The sequence below is a fragment of the Phycodurus eques genome, chromosome 21 (genome assembly GCF_024500275.1).
Source record: "Phycodurus eques isolate BA_2022a chromosome 21, UOR_Pequ_1.1, whole genome shotgun sequence".
Taxonomy (NCBI): domain Eukaryota; kingdom Metazoa; phylum Chordata; class Actinopteri; order Syngnathiformes; family Syngnathidae; genus Phycodurus; species Phycodurus eques.
In genome coordinates this window covers 11,491,620-11,512,579 of record NC_084545.1, presented here as the reverse complement: position 1 = coordinate 11,512,579, position 20,960 = coordinate 11,491,620, and the positions used below count along the sequence as shown (strand labels likewise).

At 40.2% G+C, this 20,960-nt stretch overlaps 1 protein-coding gene across 4 annotated transcripts in view; it reads right to left on the bottom strand.

Annotated features, from left to right (window-relative positions):
• Positions 1-578: 578 nt before the first annotated feature.
• Positions 579-20,960, bottom strand: part of ntng1a (netrin g1a) — a 102,272-nt gene continuing 81,890 nt past the window's right edge. For 2 of the 4 annotated variants that reach the window (XM_061666125.1, XM_061666123.1), the window contains exons 6-9: positions 18,038-18,082; positions 16,342-16,401; positions 7,159-7,293; positions 579-2,105 (exon numbers count right to left, since the gene is read on the bottom strand). In XM_061666125.1, the coding sequence (XP_061522109.1) occupies positions 1,882-2,105; positions 7,159-7,293; positions 16,342-16,401; positions 18,038-18,082 (464 nt within the window). In that variant the 3' untranslated portion in view covers positions 579-1,881. Of the gene's footprint in view, positions 2,106-7,158; positions 7,294-14,471; positions 16,402-18,037; positions 18,083-20,960 lie in introns of all 4 variants that reach the window. The other 2 variants (XM_061666126.1, XR_009767359.1) reach the window with 2 other exon arrangements.

Genomic DNA, 20,960 nt, shown 5'->3' with positions numbered 1-20,960 from the left:
CTGCCAACCCATCAAGTGGGGAAATTAGACAACCAAGTACGCTACTGTAGGCTGTATCTTTTTTTGTCATCTGCCTTTTTTCTTGAATGTTACCGGACTAGTATTTTCAGTGATGAAACAAGGATCATCAAATGTACCCACAGACGTATGGGATGTTCAGTGTACTAATATTTAGTTTATGTGGTCGTGATCACATGGCAAGTTGGTGTTTAACTAATTCGACTCGTTTAATCTAAAGACACAAGTACTTTTTCATCCTGACAGAGCTGATGTAGCTGTGGCTTGAATGTAAATCAAGAACATTTTATGTCACAATTATGCCGTTTCTGGTCGTCTTCCACTAATGTTGCAGTGAATAGGTTTTAACTCGAGTGAGCATTATTGGTATGACCATTGGTATCAGATGCTGCAGAATGTAAATGTGACTATTCATTAGGAGTTTTCTTTCAGTCTGAAGTTGAACATTGCAAAAGACTAGAAAAATAACTTCCAAGTCGGGGATAAACATGTAAAACATGACACCTCATCAACACAGACGCAACACTTATTTTTAAGCTTTTATTCACTTAAATCCTCAAGTGTTAACGCAAGAACATAACATTTATAATGTCCTTTGGTGGGAATTGAAATACAGTTTATTAATACTTTATGTCAACTGATATTCTATGATGCCAGCATGTTGCTGACACAAAGGAGAATGACCCGTCCGTACAACTAAAAATATAAAACAAAGATGAAAGGGGTAGAAAAATAAAGAAAAAAAGGATGCATTTTGGGTGTTGTATACATTAAAGTTTCTTTTTTTTTTTGTCACAGTTCAGCAAAGATACAAAAGGACGACATTGCTTCTTTTGTTTGCTCAGTTGAAAAGAGAACCTGTAAATACACCGATGATTTTCTATCCACTTGTATGGAAAACTATCGTCTGACTGGGATAAAAGAGAGCGGAGACTCTAATAGAAAAGAATCAGACAGCTTTAGTGGCGCTTCTTAGAGGAGGAAAGATGAAAGGAAGGCAGTGAGAGAAAGAGAGAGAGAGAGCAAGAGCGAGAGAGAGGAGGAGGATTCATACACATGTGCGTCACCAACGTTTGACAAAAAAAAAAGAAAAAAGAAAAACAAGAATCGTTCAACCAGCGAGGGTTTTACAGAGTAACATTCACAAAAGCACAGGTCAGTGGCAGCATGGCGAGGAGAAGGAAGAGGAGCATGAGCTTGAAGGCGGAGAGATTGAGAGAAAGTTTGTGTGGCACAAAAAAGCAGTCTGCGCACTTTTCTTCCATCCACAATGCACTGGCAAAGAGCTTGTTCTCTATGTGCTCTCGCCCATGAATTATGTTGAAGAGGCTGAGGGAAATGTTTATTTGATTTGTCTTCCTCAACAGTCAAGCCAGCACTGAATTTACAGGAGCATCCCAAAGGCGTCTCGGCAGCTTCTGTCGGCTCGTGCGAGTCAATTGGTTGCAGCCGTGGTTGCCGTGGTAATAACAGAGGAAGTCATCTTCAGTTATTCGCTCCAACTAGAGGGAGCTTTAAGCACCTGTATGGCTTCGAGGAGGGATGAGTAGAAGGAGTTAGGTGGGGCGGGGGACTCATTTTCCATTGCACTTTTTTATGTTAATATTTAATATTATCTGCCATTTTTACATGTATATATTTTATTTATTTTTTTATATATTATTTGATATTGAATGAAAAAAAATGTTTTTGCGCTCTTTTCTCTGGCACATTCCTTTTCACATCAGAAGCTGGTACAGTACAGTCCACAAAGCTCATGATTGTTCTGCTTGAATGGTTGTTGATTATTCGAAAGGGGGATGGGTCAATGGGGTGAAGGCTGTGTGTGTGCGCGAGGGGTTTAATCGCTCCCACCAGGTCTCTTTAGAGAAGTGCCAAGCCCAGAAGAAGAAGAAGCGGCCCAAAGGAGGACGGAGGCCTGAGGGGGGGCTGGCCCGAATCGGCACCTCTGCAACCTCCGAGCCCCGACTCGCAGCGCGGCTTCTCACACAGCAGGCCTGTGTAGGCCGAGGGGCAGTTGCAGCGGACGTTGCTGATGCACACACCGCCATTTTGGCAGCGCATGAGCTCGTTGTCGCACACCCGAGCTGTGGGGGAGGCAATGTAAAAGAAGAGACAAGAGTGAGTTTATTAGAATATTTTTATGACACATTACTTGACGGCCACTGTGAGGAATGAAGATCCGATTACAGCAGGGTCCCAGCATCATAAAGCATCAAATGACATTGATTTCATATAATTGAATCATTCACTCAGCTGCCCATTGGGAGCATAAGAAACTTGAATGATGATGAACAGAATTCTGACACAAGCGCCTTTAATACCTTTTCTAGCAGAAATATCATCTATTAACACCTATTGTAAGGTTACCATTGTATGTGGTGTATGTCAAAGAATAGTAGTAAACTAGCTTTGTCATGCTTCTAATGAGTAAAAGACTTCAAGTCAACCATAACAATGACTGTAATAACATTGATTATTTCACAAAAAACATGAATATAAAATACAAATTAAATGCCAACAGAAGACAATAACATTTCAAAATGCCAATAATTGTCACTTGGATGCAACTTTAAAATAAGGTTACCCTTAGGGGTTTATAAATTCTTTATGCACTGTTGATTAGTTTTTTAATACTTTGTTCAGGCTTAACAAAGGGATACAAGCCATTTGAGATGAACAGCGAGTGAAACCTCCTGCTTGCTAAATAGTGAACCCACGTCTCTTTTTGTGAGCTATGAATCCTCATTGAGATTTCTTGACCTCAAAATAAGGCTCCCTTTTGCCACCTATGAATGGTGAAGGCACATCAGGATAATTAAAAAGAAATAAAAAAAAAACTGAACTTGCTAAATAGCGTGCTGATGCTTTTTGATGTCATGCATCACGGTATCAAGCATTTACATTTTTTTTAAATATCCTACAGAATTCTGTACTTGTGCTCATTGGTAATTTCCAGAGTAACAAAGCTGAATCTGCAGTTTCCCCAAAGCCTGTGATGCTTTTCCCCCGCCTTCATACAGCAGTGACTTTAGACAATGTGAACATCAGGTGAAAATTGGTTTATATTTAGAGCTGGGACACCGAGGCCACTCTATTCCCGCCGGAGGCAAGCTGTCAAGCATGTTGCAGGGAAACAAAGAAAGGCTGCACAAACTAATAAACCAACAGAGACAAATAAACAATGACAAACAGGAGACACTTCTACCCATTTCCGTCCTTTTTTCCGTGAGCGGAGAACAATATGGTAAGCAATCTATGAACTCGATGGGACATAAATATCACAGCAACAAATATCGGGGCTCTCAGCTGGATGCATGCAGTCTCCCAGGAGGAGTCAAATTGGGCTTTGATGGGAGGCGTGCCAAGAAATATTGACTTCTATTAGGCATGTGTCTGGTTTGTGGCTGCTGTTTGCTGTTCTGCTTCAGGCCTCAGCTCGCCACACACACCCTGAACCAAACAAGGTGACAGCACATGAACTTTTACCTTACTTTTCCATCCATCCATCCATCCATCCATTTTCTTCCGCTTATCTGAGGTCGGGACAGAGGAGGGGGCAGCAACTTTAGCAGGGGAGCCCAACCTTCCCTCTCCCTAACCACTTCATCCAGGTCTTCCGGGGGGATCCCGAGGCGTTCCCGGGCCAGCCAGGAGACATAGTCTCTCCAGCGTGTCCTGGGTCGTCCCCGGGGTCTCCTCCCTGTGGGACACGCCCGGAACATCTCACCTAGGAGGTGTCTAGGAGGCATCCTAATCAGATGACTGAGCCACCTCATCTGGCTCCTCTGAATGTGGAGGAGCAGCGGCTCTAGACTGAGCCCCTCGCGGATGACCGAGGCTCTCACCCTATCTCTAAGGGAGAGCCCGGACACCCAGCGGAGGAAACTAATTTCGGCCGCTTGTATCCAGGATCTTGTTATTTCACAACAGACCGATACAAAGTCTGCATCACTGACAACTCCACCTCGCTCTTCACCCGAGTGTCCAAGACATGCAGCCGCAAGTCCGATGACACGACCAAAAAAATCGATCGTCGAACTGCGACCTTGGGTGTCCTGGTACCAGGTACACGTGTGGACGTCTTTTCAAAGGCCTTAGAACCAAGGGTGATGCAATTAATAAAACGATGAGTGCTTTTTTGATTTCCTGAAAAGTAGTGATTTTGGACATGCCAGGATCCCACCCCACAAGGACGTATGAAGCTTGTCATTGCTGAATACTTACTAACCCATTATGGTTTTCTTAGTAGATAAAGCTGGATAATAAGCTGATAATTGCAAATTCACATCACATTCTCGTGAATTTGCACTCTTGCAAAAGAGAAAAGGCCGAAAAATGTTGGCCCCCATAAGCGAGTAGATGCCATGTTTAAACCTTTTATTTATTTATTATTTATTTATTATAAATACTTTGAGTAAACAGCAACTAATATAGAAGACATACACATTTAAAACATAACAGAACGTTTTAACATGGTTTAGTTCCTCTTTAAGAGGGATTTTTCTTCCTTGATCTGCTCAGAAAACTGTCAGATGGACCATCGTAAAAGTTAAACCTGTTCAGTATTTCCATAACCAGGTTTGGCCTCGCCATGGACTCCATGATTATGACATGAAATGGAGCAATAGCCAATTAGAAAGAGACTTGAATCTCATGCTGTTGTCGGACACAAATAGAGGAGCAACTGGCTGTGTTGGTTGTTTGTATAACGTGTCTCCCACATCAGTCACTACAATAAAAATGTTAAGAAGAAGAGTTTGTAACTGTAACGTAGTTACTTGATAAGTTAATAACTCAGATTCTTTCATTTCTTCTTCTACTACTATCCTTCTGTCTTCTTTTCCCCCCAATCTGGATGCCCTGCAGCATGATGCTGCCTTTTAGAGCAGTAAGCACACATTTGCCGATTGTTATACTATTGTTTGGGGTCTCTCACAGTCCATAAATTGGTTAAGATGTTAAAAATAGGGATGTGTATACCATGCTTTGGGAAGAAGTGGAGAAAAAAAAACTTTGGAGAAGTGAAGAAAAGTCACTGAGGTGCATTCATTAAAAGCGTTTTCTAGAAAATAGAAGCGATACGATCAGGACGCAGGGGAGACTCCTTTAATTAGACCGTGACCTTTTATCTTGTCCCTGCCGCTTCTAGCAAAAGTCTCCTCCTTCCGAGAATATTCACAGCATCTTCCACTCCTGCTGTGCAACATCAGAAAAACTGACCTGACAAGAGCGAATTCAATATATAGGGAACACTTTTTGTAGCAACTCACAGTTTATCATCTGAACAGGTTTGACTCTAAATGATACTGGAAGCTGGCAAACTACCTACAGGGAAAGAGAGAGCCTTGTGCATATGACCTGCTGTCTGAATTGATGAATAAGGATTCATTTATTAAAGGAAGATTGCAAAACCACATAAAATAACATTTACTCGTCTGGAAACATTGATGCATCATTGCAGTATATTCCCAGACATAAAGTAAAATATAGATGAAGCAATATTTCTCAAAATACATTTAATTTCAGAGTTGCAGGCAATGGTTGCCCTCCTCCCCTTTCCCCTACTCACCCAAGTCTCCCTATTTGATGTCATTGGTCTCAATTTAAGTTACCTATTTCATTGGGTTTATCAAAATCACCAGTGGTACAGCATCGATCGAAATAGATAACTTATGCCATTTAGTCCTATCACAGATGCATGGCGATATACTTAACATTTACAGGGCCAAAATGATATATGATATCATATTTGTGTTACATACAGTATATATTCTCTGTAGGAGTGACCAGGTTGGATAGGGTTAGAAATGACCTCATCAGAGGGACAGCCAAGGTTAGATGTTTTGGAGACAAAGTTAGAGAGAGCAGACTTCGATGGTTTGGACACGTCCAGAGGAGGGATAGTGAGTATATTGGTAGAAGGATGATGAGGATGGAGCTGCCTGGCAAGAGAGTTTGAAGAAGACCAAAGAGAAGGTTGATAGATGTAGTGAGGAGGAAGAGATGAAGGCAGTTGGTGTTTGAGAGGAGGATGTAAGATTGGCTTACATGGAAAAGGATGACACGCTGTAGCAACCCTTAACAGGACAAGTCGAAAGGAAAAGAAGAAGATATATAAATCTATAAATATTATATATATGTTTTTAATCAAATACTGGTGTTAATGAGGTCGTAATCCAACAGTGATCACTAATGTCAAATGACAGTTTTAATCATTATTGGGGTTTGCTGGAAGTCTTTGTTTTACTCAATTTATGATTCTCTTATCAATCTCTCGCATGAAGCACAAGTCTGCGTGTACACAGAGTAAATGATAAGATCTGGTGCATTTACTTTTGATGAGGCAAAATATTTGGAGAGGGGACTGATGAAGTAGGCGTTTCTGCCAGGATCTGAAATGTGTTTGGTAAGAGATTTCAGATTTAATTGCATTTCTCAGTCTGCATACAAATGGAGACTTGACCATGCACTCAACTCCTTTTGAAAATGAGGATGTAATAGAAGGTCAAAACGAAAAACTTTTCAAAGTAAATCTCTGGTGCATGGTGGTAAATTTACTGACTTTTATTCTTACTGTCTGAAGTACATACTGTACATGTGAACTAACTATGTTTTCATATTGCTTCACATTGAATGAAGTTCACAAGTCAGAACAAGTATTTTAATTTCTTTGAACTTATTAGTATTACTGTATAAAACAATAGGGGAATAATAAAAAAAACCTGTATTCTCCTCTAGAGTTGTTAACTTTGGATGACATTGTCTGGTGTTGTGCACTGACAAAAAGGTGACGGATACTCAAACAGATTCCAGGCAGTCTGTCAAGCTGTCAATATTGACTCAGCTTTCATGTTGCTGTTGTGTCGCATGGCTGAATAACCACGTTAGTGAGTAGCATGCAGGCCATTGCTTTCCCCCAGCCCCTGAGTTGAGCCCTACAATGGACCTGCTAACATTGTTAAGGCCCATGTTCAGTTTGGTTTCAGCTGGCTTTATGATCTTTGCACATTTTCACAGGAAAGCCGAGGATTCAGAGTAAGGGAAATAAGTGAAGATGAGAGAGAAAGAGAGACACTTGATTCGGGGACAGACGGAAGGGTGGACCTGTAAGGTGGTGATTGTTGTGGTTCTACTTACATTTGCAGCCATCGTCCCACATATAGCCGGGCAGACACTCGCGACACTTAGGCCCTGTAGTGCCCTCCTTACATATACAATATCCTGTGCCATTACAGCGATCACTGACTGAGCCGAAGGGATTACAATTACACTCTGGAAAAACAAAAACACACACAAGCTGGAGACAAGGTGCATGTCCTCTCACATCCCAGCTCACCTCGAGAGTGTTCACAGCGTGGCCCAGCAGTCCTTCAACTCAATTACCGGTACACTTCAACAACATTCAACTGATAAAAAAAAAAACTTGGACCGATCTAGTCATCTGGAATAAAATGCTACCATTTCAACAGTAACACAGAATGAAAACATTATGAAGTTGATTCTATGTTTGAGCATTGTTTTTTTTTTTTTAATGAATAGTTTTAATATTTATCAATGTTTTATTTTTGTATACTGCAAATGGGTTTTAGGGCCACACTTAAAATTATGAAAACATCCTTTTAATGCTACACAAATACAGTTTGATTATATATGACAATACACATTTTTTAAATAACATTACATAGTATGTGCATTATTAAGGAAATAAATCAAATGTGGACATTTACACCCTAATGAAGTACTCCCCCTAACACAACTTTTATGTTATAAATATTAATCGACACATGCAACTTATTAAATAAAATGCAATATTAAATACAAGCATTAATAATTATTACAATCATTAAGCATTATTAAAATAGTATTTAAAATATAAAGTAGCAATTAATAGTACAAATACAATTAATCTAACATAAGTTAAATATATACTACTACTACTACTAATAATAATAATAATGTGCATGCACACCCTGCCCACAAATTAAAAGTAATATGCATATCATTTATGATCTTCCCTCTTAAAATCTTCACCTTTTTTTTTTTACATTATTAATTTCTTATTTTTAAAGTGTCTTTAGAAATTAATTTCCTCTTTTCACTTCCACCCTAACCCTTCTTTTAATATATAGCATGCAGTGAGCAAATATATAACTCATAATCATTAGCTCAGTTTTCAGATGGCCCGAATGGGCGATATTACACATGCATGTGTCAAATTGCATTTATCAAAACAGGCAGAGATATGCAAAGGTCGAAAAGGGAGAGTGGAAATGACCGGTATAAGGACACATTGGAATGAAATAAAGACAACTGAGTGGAATGACATCACATTGAAATGGGCATTGTCGTAATAATATCTTTAACGGCCAAATTATTACTTTGTTACATTCATGGCCCTGCGATTGGCTAACGAAAAGTCCAAGGTGTACCCTGCCTCTTGCACATACTCAGCTGCGATGGGCTCCAGCTAACCCGTGACCCCGATGGATGATTTTTCCTTACGGGTGTTATCATCAAACACAAGAAAAAGGAATAGTAATATAGGGTATCAGAAAGTCACTCTGCACAAAAACATGAGGCATGTATTCTATATTTAAACATGTCTGTTACTGAAAATGCAAGTGCAAAGTTACTGTACTACATGTCTTTGGCAGTGGACCATGTCGACCTTCCAGCTTTGCAGTACAGCTGCAACCCTATGCTCACAAAGTGACACCTTTATTTTTGACGACCCCCGCCCATCAACTTTAACATATGTGCCAGGCAACAGGAAATAGGTGACTTTTAGTGACAAATCTAGGTGTTGGGGTCAGCATACAGAGCTGTGGTGGCTGCCAGTTCGGCACAAGGTAAGTTGTCAGTGGCTCTTAATGCCTTGTGATGGGGTTCAGCTGCTGCTCCTGAGGCCTTTTCATATATTTGACATAAAGTCATATAGCACGTCTGACTGGCACTGTGACTTCTTTGTTCTCTTGGAACTGTCGCAGCTTGTCAGCGACCCCCTACCCTCCCCTTCCCTCAGGATTTACAAATGCACCTGGCTCTGCAGATGTTGAATGACGGAGAAATGTAACTTTTGCCATGGGGGACTATGCCTAATATGTTCACACGTTTTGCACAAAGAAAAACAGCTGAGGCAAGTCAGGATGCTTGTGCAAAGGTCACGGTCAGATCAAAATGGTTTGTAACTGACAATAACAATTATCAACGCTACATTGCCTTATTAGGCTTAATTGTGCGGCAGAAATATTAAGATTACAAAACAGTGGCTTTGTTCACAAATGATGGAGCTATTTAAAGCTAATAGCAAACAGAGCTTGTTTACCTAGTCGCCCAAAAAACAGATGAAGAGTAATATTGCATAACAAAGAAACGTTTTCACACTGTACTCTATATTTATAACACATGCAGGAAATAAAAAAAATATATACACCCTTCAGTAATGCTTCTAAAACTTTATTAGGAGGATTTTCCGTTTGAATGTTATCATTGCACTGTAGTTAATTGATTCATTGATTTATCCAATGTTCTAATCAAGCTTTTATTTATACCTTAACCAAAACCTTTTAATAATATTATCAGGGATATAACATAAATATCGATAATGCAATTGCTCCTGCGATCAGGCTACTTTCCTGCACTAATGTGAGCCTTGTACTTTATTTATAAATGTCTGGATCAAAACTCATCAGCAAGCTAAATTAAACTTTGATTTTCGGAATATGAACAAAAATTTAACTAAATAGAGGATGATGGACGAGAAAGTGAGTTCCACCTATGAGGGAGCGCAACGATAATCACAATCATAGTTTAATATTACACGACAGTACACGAATAAGTGAGTCTTTTTTAAAAGTTAAGAATTGTGGACTGTAATATACAAACTATTTTGTTTAAAAGAAACATGCATCAAAATATCCACATAGACTAAGCTCATATAAGCAAACAAGAGTAGAGACATGAGTTATTATACTTAGACTAGCGGTATTCCTCCTTGGTTGCTTGAGCCTAATGTGTCCTTGCTGGATTCAACTAATTTTATTGTCACTAAATGAAAAAAATCCATGGCATAGATCTGATGTTTGTGCCAGAAACATTACAGATTTGCACAACAGCCATGTTTCCTCCACAATTTACTAACCCAAGTTTTCTGATAAACAATAACGTTGCAAATGGAACTACTCTGGCAAATCAAACCGCACTTTTTCTTTGGTATTTCATGCATGTTAAGGTAACTTAACCTCATTGAGATGTTCTGCTGATATGTGAACAATAGGATGTAAAGTATACAGCATGTATTATTTATTTTTTAATAATACACTCTCTTTTTTTTAACCAGTAAAACTATTTTGTATTATTAATTGGGAAGATGATTTGACCAATTATTTTTATGATTTGACCAATTAAGCCACTGGTGTCAAACGGGTGGCCTGGGGGCCAGATCTGGCCCACCACAACATTTTATGTGGCCCGCGAAAGCAAATAAAAATTGCTCAATGTGTTCTGGTGTAATACCATTGAGATATTTGCAAGCATTTTGTTACCAAGCCCCCTTTTAAAAGAAATGTAATAGTTGAAAAACATGCTTTTATAGGCTTCTGATTTCAAAACTGGTTATTCATCAATGTTTTGTGTACACTGTATGTAATTAGAATATATGTGGTAATCTTTCATTTATATGGGTTCACAGTCGTAGCGGCCCTCTGAGGGAAGTCATAACTACGACGTGGCCCGTGACAAAAATGAGTTTGACACCCATGAATTAAGTCAATTAAAAAAAAAGAAAAAAGGTTTTCCTATTGAACCAATTGTTTGTTAATATAAAGCTGGACTTATTTTAACTCTAACTTAACATCTTTATTTTCAAAAATCCTTAAAATGATCTGAACTGACTTTTCATTGGTATTCATTTTGTGTTGATGGCATTCAATTGAACTATCTTATTCAAAAAACAGATTTTAACATTAAATATGGAGTACCTGTGCAAAATGTGCTATTTAAATTTATGGCAACTGTTCATAGTTTTGAAATGAAATAAACTAAGAGTAACCATTTATTCATAAGATCCCGATGATAAGCTCAGTATTCAACTTTTGGCTTTTTGGGGCCATGATTGAAGTGTGTTAGGTGCAAAAAAGGAATTTCTTATCACAAAGTCAGTAATTTGGACTATTTGTCTTCGCCTAGAAGTATGGCTATCGTCAAGGTGACAGGAATAATAAGCAGTTTTGCAAATCTGTCAATTTTTTGAAAAAAAAAATAATAAATAAATAAATAAATCAGTATGTGGGATGACCTGAAGGGGCCTTTACATGGAAGATGCGCTCACAATTGATGCACTGATGCACTCAGGTTTAAGGTGCTTTTGCACAGTTTTTGCCAAGTCAACTTGTGACTTAAAAGACTGGATGCTGCATTACAAACTAAATAGGACTTCACTAATTGGTATGCAAAGAATTGCATTTCTTCACATTCTGGGTTTTCCAAAGTATTACTACATTTAGCAGTAGTGTTAAACATCTCTGGCTGCTCAGACTAATTGAAGCGTGTATTTTGTCACTAAATGAATGGCTCACATTCAAGTCAGCAGTGTAAAACCAGGTAGACACCAAGGTAATTGTTAAAGTGACAAATTACGATTTAATTTTTTTTTTGCAATGTAAATGTGGATAAAAATCTGATGTAAGTGCCAATGCGAGTGTAGCGCAAATGCAAAGCTCGGATACACAACTATCATTGCGAGCCTGATGTCATACAAAAATAAATAAGTAAATACACCTATTGGTGACATAGATGCATCACGCATCTGCCAAAACAACACAAATAAACCCATTAAACTGTGAAATCAGACAATTAAATATGGCCTAAATATGCTTTATTGGACATGTGTCTCTGATTAAATACTGTAAGCTTATGGAGCGATTTACGTTAATTTTGGGTATCTGAGCATACGGGTTGTTTCATGCGTTCTATGTCATGAATGGAACAGAGGATAGGACCCAAAAATGCACGACTCAAAAACAAATGGACAGTTTCAAAAAGAGAGGTTTAATATACGGGCAGAGGTCAGTACACAGTAGGCAATCCAAAAAAAGGCAACAGTATCCAAAAAACGTGAGGCAAAAAGGCGAGGTCGATAATCGGAAGAGGGATTTGGCCTTGGATTTTGAAAAAACGTCTTTCATGTCCTGGTAACAGGTGGGCACTTGAGATGAGTCCCAGATGGGGTCTGTGGATTGTCATTTGAAACATAGCCCTGAACATCACATGGAGGCTTGAAACAGTTCTGGGCGCAATTGTTGCCCCATGACATAACCATGGGTTCCTTAAAATAAGGTCATGATTCATGGGGTCAAAAACATGAAAACTAATGCGTTCCGAGTGAGAATCAGGAAATGTCAATGTGAGTGTTTGGGTGCGGTGAGTGATCTTGCCCTTAAAACTGCCGTCTGCAGCATAGGTGTTGTGGTGGCGTTTTATTTGAAAGGTTCTAAGGTGCATCCGTCTAACGAGGAGGGAGTTGAGTAAGTTTGCGTCAGAACCAGAGTCAATTAATACAGGTGTATGAATTTCTTGATCAGGAGAGCAAAGTGTCACTTTAGGAAGAACCCAGGTAGGGTCTTCCTTAATGAAATTTAGATCACTGCTCCCATACCCTTGTTACTGGCACCGGCAACCTTGACCTAACAGGGAATGACCCAACTGCCCGCAGTAGAAGCACCGCCCTTCCCTCACGGGAGAGACGGAACTTGCCCAGTTGCATGGGTTCATCCGTGGTGACGCTAGCCAGTGGATTGAGACTGGCAACAGGGACTCTGCCTTGGTTGGGCTGGTCACCGAGGCTTGTCCTCCAAGTGCGTGGTGACGCAGCCCTCCACCAAACTCTGTCCAGCTCGCGATCTTAAAGCCTCTTGTCGATTTTTACGGCGAGAGCGATGAGAGTGTCCAAGCCGGTCGGCAGATCTTGCGGGACCAAATGATCCTTGATGGTGGGGGATAGTCCTTGAAAAAATGCATCGAGCAGTGCCCTATTATTCCACTGACTCTCAGCTGCTGTAATGCAAAACTCAATCACGTAATCTGAAACCCTGCGCTTGCCTTGTTGTAAGGTGACAAGGGAGCGAGCTGCCTCACGATCTGGTGTGGAAAACTGAAACATTTGCTCCAATAGTCTTTACGAAAAAAGACCACGAATGACACGCGGCGGAATTGCGGCTGCAATCAGCAGTAGCCCACGCCTCCGCACGACCAGTCAGGTGGGAAATGACAAAAGTGATTTTTGCCCGCTCGGTGGGGAAGGCAGCTGCCTGCAGCTCAAAGTGGAGTTCGCACTGAGTGATGAACGGCTTAATATTCCCAGAATCTCCAGAGAACCTCTCCGGTCGAGAGGACTGTGGGCAAACAGCAGCGGAGGTGGCAGGTGGCTGCATGGTATCTGCTTCACATGCGGCTTCACCGCGGCAGTTGTGCCAACTGGTTCCTTCTTCTGAATCATTTTTACAAGAACTTCAAACTGTGAGGCCACCTGTCTCATCATTTTGTCCTGATGCTGTGACAGTCCCTCTAGATGAAGATGGAGGGCAGCAAGCTGCTCATCCTGCTTCGAAAGGCGTTGACCCTGCGCTTGAAGGGCTTTGCGCACCGAGTCTGAGTCTGCTGGGTCCATGTTATGGCCAGTTCACTCTGTCATGAACGGAAAAGAGGATAGGACCCAAAAATGCACGACTCCAAAACAAATGGACAGTTTCAAAAAGAGAAGTTTAATATATGGGCAGAGGTCGGTACACAGGCAGGCAATCCAAAAAAGGCAACAGTATCCAAAAACGTGAGGCAAAAAGGCGAGGTCGATAATTGGAACAGGGTCTAGTCTTACTGTGAGTCTGTGACGTGGAAACAAGGAATTGCGGAACGCGACAACAAGGTACAACAAACTGGCGACTAGAAAGAATGAGACACGAGGTTAAATACAAGGTGTAATCAGGGTGAACGAGGCACAGGTGGTGAAGATGCTCTCAGGAGCAGGTGTGTACGAGACAGGGGGAAAACAACAACCGGAACTCACACCCATGACATTCTCTCAGTCTAAACACAATCATATCAGATGTCTGGCACATTTGGCACATACATGTAAAAATCTGTTTTAGGCCTTATTTCAGAACTGGGCACCAGGACCTGACGTGTATAGCGGCCTAAAATTCTGTGGTTTCAGACCAAAATAAGTTATCATCAGTGTCCAGTTTATTTTGTTGTTAGTTTGTTTCTCACTCATTTACACTATTCCAGACATGTAAATTAATGAATTATGTTGATGAATGTTGATTGGAAAAGGCAAAAGAGGAAGATGAGGAGAACAGAAGGATGGTTAATTAAAGGAAGATGAAAGTGGACAAGTAAGAAAGAGTAAGGACAGTTGGTAAGAACTGAGGCAGGGAGGGAAGCGGGGGACTAACCTATGCAAACATTTTCATCATCCAGTTCTGCCGAAGCATTGCGAAAGAAGCCCAGCTTGCATAGCTGGCAGTGCTGCCCCCTAGTGTTGTGCTTACAGCTCACGCAAATGACCGTGTTTAGCAGCTCGATGTAGCTGCAACGGTTGGAGTGGCCGAAGCATTCGCAGTCTTGCAAAGAAGGAGGATGTGTGCAGAGAAGGGAGACAGAAACGTCGCATAGAGTGTTGGAATTTGGTCTGTTGCTTCAAGCGCTACGGCCGTCGGGTTAGCATGAATTTAGTGCCATGGCATGCCAGGTAAACAATGACTGCAGTTCAAAGGAGGAGATGTTTGTGAGGTAATGGGGGCAGGGGGTTCACGATTAATCTGGCATGAGCACAGCCACGGTTGAGAAACGGCATTGCAAAAGCACAGCGTTAGTATAATCACAACACATCACAAGACACGACGAGGCGAGGCGATGAACGTTGATGAGGGCACAGAGATACGGTCACATCAAGATCCCCACACATTGTAGAGAAGGTCGAACCATTAAGGGATTTTAACCCAGGGAACAGAACCTTTTGACTTTAGACATTACCTGTCTAAGCACAATTTCATGGTCGTTCTGATTTGAAGTGACAGGAAAGAGGATGAGATGAAACCATTTTTGCCAGTACCTTGTAATGCCACCCCCCCCCCCCCCCTACAAAATTAAAGAAACCATTCACTTTTCCAACATTAAAGGTGTAGTGTTTCCTTTAATGGCTTACAGATAAGCACTATATCAACCTAAAATGAGCCTCAGTCACCAACAAAAAAATGGGGAAAAAATATTCAAATAACAGTTCAAATTATGTCTTATTAGTTGCCCCTCCTTTTGTTGACAAAGTGATAGCTAAATGTGTAATTTAACCCCATGATTTAGCATCACTTCCAACCTGGCCCTGAATTCATATGTGCTTCTTTGGGAAACAGAATAGTGTTTACCTATACTTATTAGTTTAGCTGGCACAAAGTTGCAACTTAAGAAAGTATTTATAAACACAGCTACAAACTCAATTTGCTAAGAGCAAATTTAAGATGAAAACATACAGCCATACTGGTAAATGAGTTCTGGTCTGTTCATTAAAAGCTTTAAGCCATAAGGCAATTGAAATAATTTCTGCAAGGTTTCATTGGCTTCTATGCGATTCAATGTCATGTTAAATTACAAGCATGGAGCAAGCAGTTACTCGGACTTTGAAACCTCATGCTGCAGTCATTTATGCTTACTATCATCCCTGCCCTGAGGGGTGCAGGATGGGCAGGTTTGGAGCCTCATTTCAGCTCTGCTTACAGGAACCAGACTGGCAGGCTGAATGACCACTGACACCATGTGTCACAGCTGAGACAGATGTGAACTCTTAAGCCTCACCACTGCCAACCACACGGAAGGAAAACCAAGAGGGAAGGGCAGAGATTGGGGCTTTTTGTCAGACAGATTGCAGTTATTAAGGATGAGTATTGAGGTCAATTCTCCCTGTCCACTTACTAACAATCTGACAGGGCTTGGAAATGAAGGCGCACCCGTGCAATCCACTGCTAATCCATTTACGGCATAAGATTTAAGTATTACCCCTTACTTTCACACGTTTTTATCACAGGACAAACAAGCTCTATTTTCTAGAAATGGACTAAGGTTGTAAATAAAGCACACTTGGGGACTAAAAAGTGTTTGATTCTTAGACACATGTTGCTTAAACATACTGTAGTTGTAGTGTTACCCACTTTATTTAAAATGAGCTTCAAGTAAGGCTCGGTCTAACATTGGGTTTGTACTTCAGGGTAAGACACAAGCATTAATTCATTAAATAAGAAGTCTGAGTTTTCATTAGGGGGCAATTCCTACCTCGCTTGCGGTTTGCAACGTGGACTGAAGGGGCAGTGGACAATGCAACTTGTGGAGCTACTAGAACAAATTAAAAAAGAAACAAACGTAAAAAATCAACATGACAATGCAATCAAACATAAACATGTAATGTCGCGAATTAAGAACATGGAGCATCGAGCTTGAAAATGAAAAAAAAAAGCAGCCCCTAAAAGATGAATGATGGCTGTGGAAAACGAGGAGTGGCATTGCCAAGTGAAGCTGGCTGCATGAGGCAGCATCTGTTACAAACGCCGGAGATGCCCAAGGATTCAACTATTATTATTTTATGCTTCATTTAAAAAACAAGTGTTTTGTATGATTCAAAGATCTGTTGTGTGTGTGTGTGTGTGTGTGTGTGTGTGTGGGAGTTTGTGTTTCCCCAGACATAAACTAGCCTCTGACAAACCACTCCTCCACCTCACTGGAGGCCAGCCAACAATGTTCCAGTCTAAATGCGTGTGCAGGAGCGTGACTAAGGAAACAGACTCACAGTGAACGCATCAATCTCCCGATTGTGCTTCAGTCACAGAACAAAAAGTCGGTAAAGAAAATATGCATCTAAGCTAGTACACTGAGTGACATAAGCCCTGACACATACGTATGCTTGGCTGCAGTCACGGGAAGCAGAGTGTTGTGCGCTAGTTGTTTGTGAGGAGGCTGCACATCATATCTGCGTGATGGATTAAAGACGAGATGAGCCTACAAAACCACTGAGAAAGCTCTTCTGCTTTTCTTCCTGATGCGCTCCGATGGGACTAAGAATTCAAGGAAGCGCTGGATAGAAGCAGTGAAATGCACACAAAGTGTGTCCAAGGGAATAGTGTGCAGTCTCAAATCATATTACAACATTAAGAGTCTCATGAAAACAAATCATAAGTGACGAGTCAACATGTGTTTTCGTGAGCATCTTTGGGATGTATAAACTAAGCTTTAAAGGTCCACTGCCATCATTTTGTTTTTTACATTTTATTTGATTATAATCTTTGATATCGTTTTCTTTTTCAGTTTGCAAGATAAACTTGGGTGGACAAGGCCACAGTTTCATTTCATTTCATCCACAGTTACATTATAAATTATAAATATAGTTAAGTATTGTTGTAAAATACATATATGCTTTTAATTTATTGTATTTGTATGGCTTGGTGGCGTCCGCCCGACTTGGCCACTCACTCCAAACCCGGAAAATGCACTTACAGCATGTGTGAAAAGTCATAAACTGGGGCCCTTTATATTATTATATAAAACTCCTCTGAGGTCGCGAAGTGACGCAAAGCTTCATTTTTCCTGAGATGAATGGGCGTGTATGAGCCATAAAGTACAATAGTAATATACTTGAATAATTAGTAACTTTCTACATCACAAATAAATTGAAATCGGATCCGGTCTAATTAGTAAGGCCTCGTGCCATTTATCGTGTTTTGCATTCAATCGACAAAACACATAGATGTCAAAGTTAAAGCAGGTCATAGCCTCATTTTGACCTTTGTTATGCATAAAACAGTGGAAATGTTTGGATTTTGATGGCATTGGACCTTCAAAAGGGGTCATCTGCTGCATTCAAGGGCACCAAGCTAGATATTGATGCATTTGGTAATTCTACACAACCACACCGATATACAGAATATAAATCTGTGTGAAAGCAAAAAGAATCTGAGATGTAATCTGAGATGCCTACCTTCTTTTCGGTTAGCGACACCTAGGGACGAGACATTCGGCCGAACTGCGTGCAATTGAGAGAAACCATTAGTTATTCATGTGCACTTGTGTGATGCACTTAACAGGTAGTCTACAGGGGGAACTATGTGGTAGTGAACACACACAACTGGAGACACGCACAAGTCTGGCATGAGTCAAACCAGTAAAATCGGGAAAGAGCAGATGTAATGTTGGCACAGCTTGACATGGACGAGCAACGCCGAGCATCCCGTTAGAGGACACTGGGGAGACTTTGTATGTAATTAGCGTGACTTGTACGGGGGGTTTGCTGTGTGTTTATGGTGATGGCAATGATGATCGACAAACTGAGAATATATGACAAAAAAATAAAATAATAATAAAATCCTCTCTAAACTCTCACATTTGAGTCATGGTTTATGCAAGCGACTTAACTATTAATGGCAACCCAAGACATTAGGGGGCATTTTGTTTAATTCATCACATTGACTATGTGATCAATATCTAATTACAGTGTATTTCTGGTGGAGGAATAACAATGAATAAGTAATGGCAGGTGTTGTGATTTGAAATGACGGACTGCTGTGGGAAGCATAACCTCATTCACGTCGGTATTTCCGTGTCAGGGAAATACTCTCATGTTTTTTGGAAATGGAGAGGATTCAAGCAACACCGATACATTCCCTCATCATGCCCCGCCATCTTTTTACTTCATCTTTCTTTGTCCTTTGATTTCATAAATCATGCAATTTGCTATAGTTAACACAAAGCCGATGACTATAAAAAGGTGTCAACAGAGAACGTGACCTCTCTTCTTTGAAAAGAAGAATTTTTTTTTTTAAGCTGTCATATGCGCATCGCTGCATTTAAACCTTGTTTCTCCCAGAACTGAATAAATAATACATCAGCTTGGAGGCTCGAAACACTGTGACAATCACTTTTAATCTCCCGATGTTTGCATTTATTGATTTAAGAGAGACAAAAGACTCTCATCCCATCTCCTCCCACCTTCCTCCTAAAAATGATTTATGATTGATCTTGCTTTTGGAATCAGGCATTGAATGTGAATTCACCTCTGGTGGCTTCAACCCAAAAATGTATTATTATTTTTAGGATGGTTTTCAAAAATTAAAAAGGGGGTCCACATTACACCCAAAGTCACACTCCTAGGTCTTGCATCTTTATATCTCATTTTAAAGGTTTTGCTAGCCAAATCTATTACTTATATTCATAAATGATTCGATATGCTCAAGAGGGCAGTGAGAGGGTTTCAATCAAAGCCACAGCATTAAAAATAAAATGCTATCAGTATGGCCAAGGTTTGTTTTTTGAAATATACATTTTTCTTAAATATAATGTCATTTAGTCAGATTTGATCTCCCTGACACATATTCAAGGAAAAGTCAACAATCAATCATGATAAATTAATTCGTAAAAAGTAACCCACTTCTTTCCACACAACATTTTCGTCTATTTACCATCCTCAAGGACAGCGGAACTTCTCTCATCCTCTTTAGTCATTTAGTAGACAAACTTGTGCTGTTTGCACAGCCTCATCCTCTTCCACGCAAATAGTCTGAGCAGTTTTGTGCCACTACAGTGAAAGGTTGCTACCGTGAACAGTGTGAGTGTCTTGCACGCACACTTCGTGTTAAGGTTTTGAGGACAGGGTTTCATGCGTGGTGTGGCTGGCATTTAGATGCATGGGATCGAGAGTGTGCTGCGGCCTATGTGTTTAGTTTGTGAGAAAAGCATGCATCCGCTAAACCCAACCCCACCAACTACACACACACACTGTATATTTTTAGCTTGAGTCAGGCCATGCATGGCACACAGGGGGTCCAAAATGACAAGTGAAGGTGATAAAGAAGGCAAGCAGTGGAAAATTGGTTAGTCTCATTTGCCACGTGTCCATTTCTGACTGCCATGCTGACCGCATTCTCTTTAAGCCTGATTAAAAAACCACCTGCGGACATTCTGTTTACGCACTGCGTCTTGCACAACACGTCGTAGGAAGCTTGCCTAATGCTGGTGCATGATAACAAGACGCACGAGAGTCCTTGAATAAAACCTTGCTTTCCTTTTTTATATAATTACTAAAAAAAATGGTTAATAATTATATTAGATAATAATGCTTTCAATTAGAACTTTCATCATGTATTTATATTTTTTTGAATATTAGTATTTTTAAATTATATTAATTATATTATTGCTTTTTCATTCAGGCTTTGACATATGCTTTTGTTTCGTTTTCCATTTGAGCTTGCTGAACTACTTTTAGCATAATACTTTAATTAATGTGTACATCGTCATGGTTACTATTACTATGGCTCTTGATGAGTTGCTTTAAAAGGTCTGATGACCATTTTTACTGCAGTCTGAAGGTGACCCAGCTTTATTACTCTAATCATTTTATTCATATTACACCATTAAGTGCATTTAGTAGCTGTGTCGACTGCATGTGTCATCTGTCTGATATTTTGTCCCATGAAATTTTCTTTTGATTGCTAAAATGCTTACATTTATTAGATGAATAAATTGCATGGAACCAAAAGTTCTTTGCTGAGCACTTCACTGAATGGATTATTGAGGGCAGTTTATGTAAAACCAGAGGTGTCCAAAGTTTTTCTTCCAAGGGCCACCAAAAGAAAAATCCAAAAATGCAAGGGCCACTTTGACATTCTTTAACTTTAATTGATTTACCATGCTAAAACCAATCCACCAGTTTCAGTATAGCTATGCAAAACAATTCTATAATATTCACAAAAATATATCCATCCATCCATTTTCTGTACCGCTTATGGTGGTAGATCAAAAATGTTCAGTGGCCAGTGTCCCTGTATCGCACTAGCAATGGCGATTTCTGGTATATTCAATATGTGCAAGCCGCACAGGGCACCATTAAAGCAAGGACCATTTAGAAC